The following is an 11,465-nucleotide window of genomic DNA, read 5'->3' on the forward strand; positions in this document are numbered from 1 at the left end:
GACTACAGGCATGTGCCACCATGCCCAGCTAATTTTTCTATATATTTTTAGTTGTCCAGCTAATTTCTTTCTATTTTTTTTAGTAGAGATGGAGTCTCGCTCTTGCTCAGGCTGGTCTCGAACTCCTGAGCTCAAACTATCCCTCCCCTTCCCCCCACCGTCTCGGCCTCCCAGAGTGCTAGGATTACAGGCGTGAGCCACCACACCCGGCCCAAAGTCTATGTTCTTTATACTATCGTCAAGCATCCTGAGACAATAGCACAGATGACAAAAATAAAACCAAAGCCAGTACATTCCAATTTAGACAAAATAAGAACTATATACAGGGTAAGGATAGAAAGGTGAAAAAAATCACTTATTAAAACAAATCTCAGCACACTCCATTCTTGCTGAACACAATCTCAACCTTCCTGTGGTTCGGTGGTAGAATTCACAATCTCAACCTTATCTAGAGTTCTATCAGCAGCAAGTTCTCTCTGGCGCTGCATTTCAACACACTTTCATTTGTGGCAGGTTCCCAGATGACTACATGGAACCACTTTCCATTCTGCACAATTCCTAACCACTGTTCTCATGGCAGCTGAGGTTATCAAGTCCCTCTATGCATGGAAAGTACTCAGGAACCAACTTGAAAGCAGGAAACATTCACCTTTGTTTTCCTTATTGACATTCCCACTGGTGAGGTCTGTCAGCCAGTTTAAAGGAGATGTGCTAGCTGGACAGGCAGGCCTCATGCTGCTGGCTGGCTTGGAGGCTGCTTCCCCACCCGCAGTGGCTGGTTCTAACACTGAGGGATTCTGCTGGAGCACGGCACCAAGAGTTGGCTTTTCTCCAGTTAAGGAAGTCTGTGTTAAGTATAAAAGGAGAATTTTACACAAACTAAAGAATGACATTTTCTCTTTTTACCTTTTTCCCTAACAGCCCACCAGTAAGAGGTAAATATCCAAAAGAAAACCACCTAATAAATAGCCCTGGCTATCACCACAGCTGCAGTAATCCTGCAATAGTAGCAGAGCTACTAGGTAGGAGAGATGTTGACAACTTAAACAGAGCAAGGTATTTCCCCTCCACCCCTTTACCACGCATCCCATGCTGGTGCATCTCTCCATCACTCCATGGACCATGCTGCTTCAAAAGGACCAGTCTGTGCCTATCTCCCCTGTAAACTCACCCCGGAATCCAGAATAGGCACTCAAAACATGGTTGTCAAATGACTAAATGACAGGCCAGAAAGGTAAAACTGTGATTTCAAAAGGAAACAGGATGCCAAAAAAGAGAATATGCTCTTTTGATTTAGCTTTAAAATGAGATGAGAAGCTCTTAACTTATAAACTTAAAAAGAAACTGGAAAGAGCACGTCACTTATTATTGTTACCTAAAAACCTGCCTTGACAACTCAGCTAGTGAGTTTATACACACATGAGAAGAATGAAAAAGAATATTCAAACTCCTGTTACGGTCCAGGCCCTCCCTTTACATGTGATGTAATTCTGTGACGCCCAAGCATCAATATCATTTATTATTCCTGTGTTACTGATGAGGAAGCTGAAGCACATACAAATCAGCTCATTTGAGCCAAATTAACACAACTAGAAAGTGGCAGGAAAAGAATTCTAATTCAGTTCTGACTCCAAAGATAACAACTCTTCTACTCTTCCATGCTGCTTTTGACATCACAGCTCTATAAAAATGTAAATTTCTTGTTATTAAACACAGTGTACGATAATGATTGCTGGGAAAGGGAGAGAAAGGGGACAACAGGGAGTAGAGGGAGGAAAGGGATGCCACCTGGAAGAGGCATATGAAGACCAAGAAAATGCACATTTTTTACATTGGTTGATGGATACATAAAGGTTCATCATTATTTCCTTCAACTCTTCATAAACGTTATAGGTAAAATATATTCAGGAATTGAAAAAATTTTTAAACTAACCTAAAAAATTTTCATTCTGCAAAACACATGAGAAGTTTTTAAAAACCCATATAAATTTGACAGCAACTTATCAGGTAGACTATAGTAGAAGAGGTTTTTGCTTTGTCAAGAAACATAAATGTAAAACCAACTAAAAGAGGCCACAAATGAGGTCCACAAAAGTTATATGAAGAGTGAGAATGGGTCTCTGAACTGTCACATTAAATGTATGAATTCTTTCTCTCTCTCTCTCTCTCCTGACAGCTGTCCCCAGGTTCCTTTCAAACGCACTATAGAAATCCTTGGGTTATTTGAACAACAGACAAACAACAATCACAAGGGATGGTGAATCTGGCATAAACAGCAATACCTGTTTTAGGTCTTCCTTTGAGGCTGGCTTTGAAAAGAGTTTGAATTGCCTGTTTGAACAGGGACAATTTGCCTTTATTCCCCATTTTGCTCTTACAGAATGAACAATATCTCCAACATCATAGAGGGCTAAAAAAAAAAAAAAAAAAAAGGTGGGGGGGGCAGAGGCAAACATTTGAACAGAGCTATTAGGTACTTTCAACTTCAGTATTACAGAGCAAAAGCTGACATTTCCCACAAGATTACTTTTCCCACTCCTTCCTTTTCATCTTGCCACGTAGGCCTTCCCCAAATGCAATTTCTTTCTGCTATAAAACTACCCACAAGACCTTAATCAAAGTGTTGGGCGCATTATTGAATACACTTCTGGACAACTTATAGTGCATACGAAAATAAAGTTAGCAAGTAATTACACTACATAAAGTAAAACCAAACTACCAGCCCCTATGAGTTACCCAAGACAAGGGGAAAGAAAAATCACTGTACCACATGAAATACCTTTTCCAGGAATGATCTGTGTAGGCATTAAGTTCTCTGGTTCATGTATCTGACTCTTCACACATCTTAGCCAAGAGAAAGTCTTGTAAGCAGCACCTGCAAATAACTGATTTGTAGTAACTGTTCATTATGGACTCTGGCCCCATATGCTTCAGAAATCTATCAACCACAAATCAATGAAAGGCTTGATTTAACTGTGGTAAGGGGGACTATAGGAGAATCCAGTCAGTTCTCACCCTGTTGGCAATTCTTTCTCTTCATCCGGTAGCAATCCACACACACTCCAAACCCACACCGAGGACACACCCAGTGCAGGTTGAAGATGGTAGTGTCGCACACATCACACATTTCTCGAACACCTTTGACAGCTCTCTTCCAAGCAACCTGTCCTGCAAAAATCAATAAATCACCTAGTGTTTTCTTGGGGATGGAGAGGGCTTCTGAAATCAAACATGAACGGTAGAGAGAGTCATCATTCCTCCTTATGACTAGAGTTCCTGTGAACTCTGTTCAGCCTTCATGGAAAATGCTGCCTTCTCCATGAAGCTCTCCTGGATTCCCTCAGTGCTCTCATCGATTTGTATTTGTACTTCAGACTCACACCTCTTCACATTGTATATATGCAGGCACAGTTTTACCTCCCCCTAGGAGACTGGACTCTGTTCAGGCTGTGCAGCAATAGTTACAAAGCCAGAGCTCAGGCACAGGTATCATAGTAGAGGTTCTTAACCTTTTGAGTCATGAGTCCCTTTGAGAATCTAAAGTCAGCATCAGCCAGGCTTTCTCCAAGGGGGAAAAAAATTTACTTGGCTCCACAACCGCTACAGTCAGCATAGAGCATCAGGTTATTCACAGATGTCCTAAATCTACTCAAACTGCCCATTAAAAACCCCAGGGTACTGAGGGGGTCTGGAGGGAGCAGCACATTAACTTAGTGCAGGCACAATGGTCCAAGGTCAGTTACTTCACCATCGAGATTCAGAAACTTGATTTTGCCAGTGCCGGGAGTGATGCAGGCACCCAGGACTGACTCACGCTAACCAAATATCCAGCAGGTTAAGGTATGATCTGGGATTCTACAAAGCAGGATTTTCTTTTCTAGTAGCCAAGACCTAATTAACGGGAGAGAGGGCCTTCCAGGACCAAACAGGCCATCGGACCTTCTCCAGCACAGAGGAGTACCAAAATCAGGTAACAGAAAGCTTCAAGAAGTATACACAAAGGAAGGACATTCTTGGGGGTCATAGAAAAGCCCAATGTCTACTGACCAGAAAACTCCTGTCAGTCAGTCAGTCAGTGTTGTGTCTCTCCCTCCAGAGCAACACTGGATCAATACTGCTGTACTCTTGTTCTATGGAGAATATCTTTTTCCTAATCCAGTCTGTGGTTAATTCATCCTTTCTTCAGACTGAACATAACCCAAATGACCAAACTTCAGTTTACACCAAATTAATCCAATTGCACCAAATCAATCCATTTGCAGAGTGAACTGCCATTTTATTATAATGTTAATAGCCCCGGGCACAATACATAGTTTCAGGCGTTTTACAAATCAGATCTTATGAACTTCACCTAGGTCACTCTGATTAGACGATCTCACTAAAAAGTACTCTTAGATCTCTTAGCCACCCATGTAATGATTATTTGTAACAAAGTATAATGGTCAAGATCTGCTTCCTAATCTAAGGATCAGAGGACAATCCCTCTGGGTATGGTGGCATCTTTCAGTAACACTCACAGTGAGTTTCTCTTGCCAATCTGACCAGCTTGTCACAGAGGAAAGAAAGAAGAACAGGATGATCAAAAATACAAGGAGGAAAGGTTAATCACATTTAAATCTTCAAGGAAGAGTGTTTCTTAATTATGCTCTTAAAAGACAACTGTCTGTGTCTTTTATTTTATGGAAAAAAAAATGCATTTTTCAGATGACTCACCTTTAGCAAAGAAAACAACCATCTCTTATTTAAAACAGCCTTGCTTGATTCAGGAGCAAAGCTACTAATATATTTCAAAAGTCTTTTCACTTTGCAGTCATGTATATACCACCACTAGACCAGTCACTTAAGAACTTACTTGTCTTTCAATCTACTACTACTACTTAAATGTATTTAATAAAGAAACTTTGTATCTCCACTGAAAATGGAAAACTAGTATCACTTGTCCTAAATAGACTATAGGAGAAAAAAAGTTTAAGATTCTTAACTAGAGTCTCTATTACCCCAAAAAGAACAGAGTTGTTCTCCAGCTGCTTTCTTTCAGTATGACTCTGGCTGCCCCAGGAGCTCACTCCCTGTTCTCTCACCCTCCTCTGGATTTCTGTTTCTAGGAATGCCCTAGTTCCTTAGTTCCTGTTCCTTAGACTCTGAGATGTGATCATATACATACCTATCCACTAAGTTATTTTTTTTGCTTAAGCTAGCTTAAGCTCTGATGGTTACAACCAAAATCTCACAACTGGTGTGGATGCTTGCCTTCAACATATTTGATTATGCAAAGTCTAAAACAAGGAATGAAAGGCTTCACTTTTAAATTTCAAACATTCGGAAAAGATAAAATGATGGGAAAATGTGAAATTTATAAGACAGATGCTCCATGGTGCTTCTGGCTAAATATCTCATTTCTACAGAGCCACACAGACAGAAAGAGATTGTGTTGTCCTCCTAGACATCCTACTGTGTGACATGTCATGAAGGAAGCTCTAGCTCTAATGTGTCGCCCACACTGGTCGCTGTGGCTTACTGGGCTGCAAGATCAGTGTGAGAATGCTCCTAACGAGTAGGGTCACAGACACAGCATAACTTTCAAGTACTCCCTTCGAACCTTGACAATCATTTTAACCTAAGTTTGTCCCCATTCTCATGCCTGGGACCCAGCCCTGCAGACTCTCAATCAGTGGGTGTGGGGTAAAGCCTATCCATTCTTACGAAATATATTCCTGATTAGGAACCTCTGCCTCAAAATAAACCAACCTGAAACCTCATCCCCTTTTGGTGAGCCTGCACTGCTGGTGAAGCTGTGCCAATTCCATCGCCACCTCACCTTTACCTTTCCTAACAAAAGGAAAAATGCAACCTCATCATAGTGAAGTCATCTAAACTTCTGGGTGAAAATGAAACCATGCAATTGGGACTTAGGTGTCAGGGACAAAAATCAAGTTGGATTCAAAAATCCTACCCCCTAAGAGATGCTCTTACTGTGTGGCTCAATAGTTGACATAGCTTCCTTTTCAGAAATCACCATTTGACAGAAGTGGTCTCCAATGTTAGCCAGGATATACTTTGCTGTGTCCAAATCAGTCCCCACAACGTTTTTGGTTAAAGGTAACCACAAGCCAATTGCTTCACTGTCGTACTTGTTCGGTGTTAAGAAGCCTTCTACCCGCAACACACCATGTTTGTTGAACTGTAACCTAGGAGAAGCAGGGAAAAAAACAGTGTATATATGTATACACACACAAAACTGATTTACATCTTGCAGTTACTAATTTTCTTTTGTAGAGATCGAGTCTCACTATGTTGCCCAGGCTGGTCTTGAACTCCTGGCCTCAAGCAATCCTCCCACCTCAGCCTTGCAAAGTGCTGAGATTACATGTGTGAGCCACCACACCTGGTCTATTTAAATACTATTTAAATCAACAAAATCCTTCCCAGTTTTCTGTAATCTCTATGGCTAATTATAGCCAATTATTATTTGGCAATATTAGGTGAAAGATAAAAAAAACTTAAGTTTTTCCCCCAAAAGACAGGCTAGACAGGGGGAGCAGGTAAGGGAGAAGGAAGGAGGAAGAGAGGTGTATTGTGCATTCAAACCAAGATATAGTCACACTGCTTCCAGAGACAACTGTTCAACCTGCTGGACTTGGGACTTAGTTAGCAAGGATGATCCACAAATTACTATTCAATTAAGGTAATAACAAACAGAAGGTGATAAATAGTCTGATCAGATTTGAATACAACTACTATTTCAAGAATAAAGCTCAGCAACAGAAGGGTAACCCCAGACATTAATGAAGCAATGACCTAAGCTATGTCACAGAGTCAATGATTTCTAGATGGTTATAAAAGCATAATGTTTTTTAAAACTCTCTAATAATATTACAAATAATAAAAGAAAGAAAAAAATTATCCCTTCCCCTAAAACGCCTTTGCAACTTAAACCAATCTCTTATCCAGTCCAGTTATACCTTTTACAGCAGAGGAGCCACACTGGCATGAAAGCAAGTCTGTAATAGGAACACAAAGACTCGTACAAAGCACAATCATTTCATGGTTTTTCCAAAACGTATATAAGTACAAATGCGTATGTATCTTAACATACTTAACCTGTGTAAGAAAAAGTTCTCCTGAGAGTAAGTAGAATACAGCTAACCTTCCAGAGAGCTTATTCTGGGCCAAGCGTTATTCAGAATATATATTAATATATGCATATGTTAATGCTATCACAGCTCTCAATACTATCCACACGTTTTATCGTGCTTTTGCAATTTACACAGGAATGAATGGGGCAAACTAGTATCTAAAAATTCCACTTCAGTTAAATAAGCCTGAATCTGAAAGTTAAGAACACACATATAACTAATGATCTAAATTGTCTGTGCATTTAATTCAGCTCATCAGCAATCTTTTAACTTAGATAAAATGAAAGGGAGGAGGAAAACAGGAAGAAATTAAAGTCAACACTTCTGTGTATGATTAGAACTAGCTGAACCTGAAAGTATCTAGATGTCTGAGAAAGTGAATTATATCTAAAGTTCATCAATATTCAGAACAACACTGTTCATTTATACCAACAAGGCAGAAGGCTTTCTCTTAACTCAGAATAAATGAATAAAGAAAATGAATTTGATTTAAAAAAAATACAATATAAATGTCAAAGTTTTGCCTATAAAATTGGAAAAGTTCTTAAAAAAGACATGTCTCTCCCTGCTGGCAAGGGTAGAAAAATAGACATGCTCGAACCCTGCAGTGGGTCTGGATGCAGGTGCAACTGGAGGGTAATCTGGTAGACCATGTGTATCAAAGCCTTAAAACACACACCTCTGACCAGTAATGCCACTTCTAGTAATCCTTCCAAAGTAAATAATCCGGGATAAGGACAAGGTGACTATCATTTCGCCATTATTTCTAATGGCAAAATATACAAAATAATCTTAATACCAACAAGGGAATTGGTTAAATGAATTATCAAACACTATTATAATGGGGTCTTACACAGAAATTCAAAAGTATGTGCAGAAAAAGGTTAACATGATCAAAGTGTTTCTACTATGTATTGGAAGGTAAGATGCAAAACGGTATATGCAATATATCACGTAGGTATGCCTGAACACATTTTATGATCATACAAAGCCTAAAAATGCACTGTAAAGTTAACAGTAGTTATTTATTGTGGTTTTTCAGAACCTTCAGCATTTTTCTATAATGACTGTTACTTTTAGAAATAGTTTGTATTTTAAAGCTTCTTGGCTTTAAAAAAAATTGAAAAGGAGAATGAAAAGTAAATAATAAATGATAATAAGATCTAGATTCCCAAGCCCATAGATTGTATTGATCTCTACCTTTTTGGTCCCAGATTTACTGCTGATAAAAGAGGAACCCAAAAGTATGCCAGAGCGCCCAGATTATGTAAGTTTTCTCCAAACTGCCTCACCTCCTGAAATGAAAGAAGCGACAAAACACGGGCGAGTCCTTCTGTTGATCCTTATCCTTGCGGAGACTGTCCAAGCGACACTCCCGGCACTTGGGCAGTTGTGCGACAATGTTCACGCAGGAATCATCCTGCACAAAGGCCTCTCCACTCTGCTGTAGCTTCTTGAGTTTGGCTGGGTCTGTCAAAACTGACTTCCGGGATGGGGCTAAGGAAACAAAAGATTAAGGAAATAGGACCTCAAATTTTTGAACATCACATCAATATTTGACTGAATTCTCTTCAAAAACCCAATTTCCCCAAAAAGAGAACTCTCCTTTCTCCATTCTTGGTTCAGTTGTAATTTCTATAAATGGCTCAACAGAAGGCAATTAGCAGAATAATTGGAAAAGTTTTACTCTCTTTATAAAACAAGTAAAACAGTTAGTGTATACTTCTACTCACAACTCTAAATAATAAGAGCTATGTTAGTAACACTTTTCCAAAAATTGAAACTCAGTACAACATCAGCAATGCAGAAACAGATTCATCTCAACAGAGGCCTGTCTTTGTAGACATCGGTTCTGTCACTTTCCAAACTCAAAAAAGACTGATTTAAGGTGTGTTTTCTAAAGTACTATACAAAAGCTAACCATTCCGAATATAATTAAAAACCAAAAGCTTTCCTGTATAGCCCCTTAGTCTATGAAGTAAGAGCTATCTTCTAAATGCCTCCAAGAGATGTCACTTGACTCTTCATGTGTCTTCAATTTCCTTCACACATATGGTCCACTCAGGAAACAAGAGCACTGGCTAAAGACAGGATTATGATTCTAAGAAAATGCAGGTTTTAAGTTTTAACTTGTAATGAGCAAAAGAACTTAAAACGTTAACAAGATTTCTAAAGAAAAAGAGAAAAAGTAGAGATATAACAGGAAAGAGCAATCACTGCATCAGCACAAATAACACATAAAGGAATCCATTTGTAAGTCAAGAGCCTTATGGAATATTTTGTAGAAAATGGACAGAAAAGACCTTTTCTAAGGTCCAAGGGAGCTAAGAAGAGGGAAGTAGGTTCTTAGGCAAAGAAACAAAAGACAAAAACAAACAACTTCTGGGGAACCAGTTGAGAGACAGGCGGGAGAGGCTAGTCTTGGAGAAAATTGGAAGATTCCAAACCAAAGAAGGCTTTAAATATTAATAAAATAAACATCTTCAATAATTACCTTAGAGGTGATCTAATCTTACCTCTCTTTTAAAGCAGGACTAGAGCACACTGTAAAATGCTAAAATGATGCTGTCAGTCCTTGATCCCCTACACATTCTTATTCAGTTATAGTGAAAGAGAAGGTAAAGTAAGAAAGGAGAGAAAATAAGAGATTAGTAGTTCAAGGATGGAGTTACTCAGATATTGAAAGACATCATCCTTTCAATTGGGTCAGGTTTCCAAAGGTAGAGTCCAAAAGTTATCTTATCTGTTCTTCCCTGGCTTAAAACAGGAAATATCTACAAATAATATGGAAGTGGAACTGGTTAAATCTAGCTTTTCAGTGAGGACAGCAATGGTTGATTCCATTAGTGATTCTCTCAATTCATAGCAGAGCCAAGAGAAAAAGGCAATGGCCACTTCTGAGGAGTCACACATCTGAACAGAAAAAAGGCAGCTGTTTGACTCCAGTTTGCTTTTGTTTTCTAGCCCCTAAGTGGAGCAAGGGAGCAGAACAGCTTTCCAAGTCCTTCTGTACCAACAAACAGTACTAATGGACACAGCTCACAAATCCTGGTAGGTTCCGATCACACTCTCTCATTCCTTAGCCAAATGTCATAGTAGATAGCAGGATGTGACCAGGTTTTCATTTCTTTTAAAATCACATTAGATGAGGAATAGCTGCACAATATATTACATGAGACAAAGCTGACTCCATAACTCACTTGTGTATCTATCATGAGCTTACTGCACTAGAATTTTTACTGTTTCTTCACATAATATTAAAACAATTTGCTTTACAAACTAGCTGTGTGTGAGGGCTGATGACTCAAAAAGAATAAAGAAATAGAACAAGGATATAGTTATGAATATTCACTTTCTTTTGGGAGTTACATAATTCCTGGGGAACAGGATAACCTTATGCAATTAATTTTATGCAAATTAACAGTTATGTTATCTTAAACCTCAAGAATGAAGAAGCTGGGTTAGAAGTATCGCTGGGCAAAGAAAGTTCTCTTCCTATTCTCCTTCTAACTCTATATTAAAAAAGACTCGAGTCAAATCTACCCATCTTGCCCTCTAGTTTCACAGAGGCCTGCAGTAAAAAGCTAGTATAGATACATTCTTTACTCACTTAAATAGTTTTTAAAGTTTTTTAAAAGTTAACAAAATACATACTAATTTTCCCACATAGCTAACAATTATCATAAGGCATCTTTAAATTGCAATAGCTCTGAAATTTTTGGCACGCTGAAGCTATTTTATTCTTCATTTAATTCTAGTAACAGAGCTTCTGATAACTACCATCGTTGTATTGCAATCCCAAACTTGATATTTTTAAGTAGCATGAAGTACACATACCATTTTCCCTATAAGAAGAGTATTTTGTTACAGATTGTGGGAGCAGTAGGACATCCCCTTAAGCAAAGAGACTCTTCCAGTATTTTAGCCCTGTCTTTAAGATCTTAAACCAAAGTCCCTTTTCCAGAGGATGCAATTCTGGGTTTTTGTTTTAATTTCAGATCTGAGCTACCTGTGTGTGCATGAAGTGTCACCTCTTCCACTCCAACCTGGATGTTACAGAAAGACAAGTGATAGGCTGAAGATAAAGTAATCACCAGATCACTTTAGATTTTGTTTCAAAAATATTTTCTTACAACCAAGAATTGGGAACCACCTAATTACCCACCTACTAGGAACCACCTTAAGTTATATGGTGAATGCATATAATGGAACCATTACATCTTTAAAATGTTGGTAAGACACCTGTACTAATTCACAGGAAAAAATTGTTGACATGAACACATTTGTGTAATACAGTTTATATTTCTATATATACAAAACCAGGTATAC

General features: G+C 38.7%; 1 protein-coding gene across 3 annotated transcripts in view; it reads right to left on the minus strand.

The window, feature by feature from the left end:
* The window catches only part of KDM3A (lysine (K)-specific demethylase 3A), a 61,444-nt gene that overhangs the window by 12,488 nt on the left and 37,491 nt on the right, over positions 1–11,465 (minus strand). For all 3 annotated transcript variants that reach the window (XM_012644222.1, XM_012644223.1, XM_012644225.1), the window contains 6 exons: positions 8,429–8,633; positions 5,974–6,188; positions 3,016–3,168; positions 2,780–2,875; positions 2,283–2,410; positions 650–845 (listed from right to left, as the gene is read on the minus strand). In XM_012644222.1, the coding sequence (XP_012499676.1) occupies positions 650–845; positions 2,283–2,410; positions 2,780–2,875; positions 3,016–3,168; positions 5,974–6,188; positions 8,429–8,633 (993 nt within the window). The remainder of the gene's footprint in view (positions 1–649; positions 846–2,282; positions 2,411–2,779; positions 2,876–3,015; positions 3,169–5,973; positions 6,189–8,428; positions 8,634–11,465) is intronic.

The sequence above is a fragment of the Propithecus coquereli genome, unplaced genomic scaffold (genome assembly GCF_000956105.1).
Source record: "Propithecus coquereli isolate 6110/MARCELLA unplaced genomic scaffold, Pcoq_1.0 Scaffold208, whole genome shotgun sequence".
Classification (NCBI taxonomy): Eukaryota; Metazoa; Chordata; class Mammalia; order Primates; family Indriidae; genus Propithecus; species Propithecus coquereli.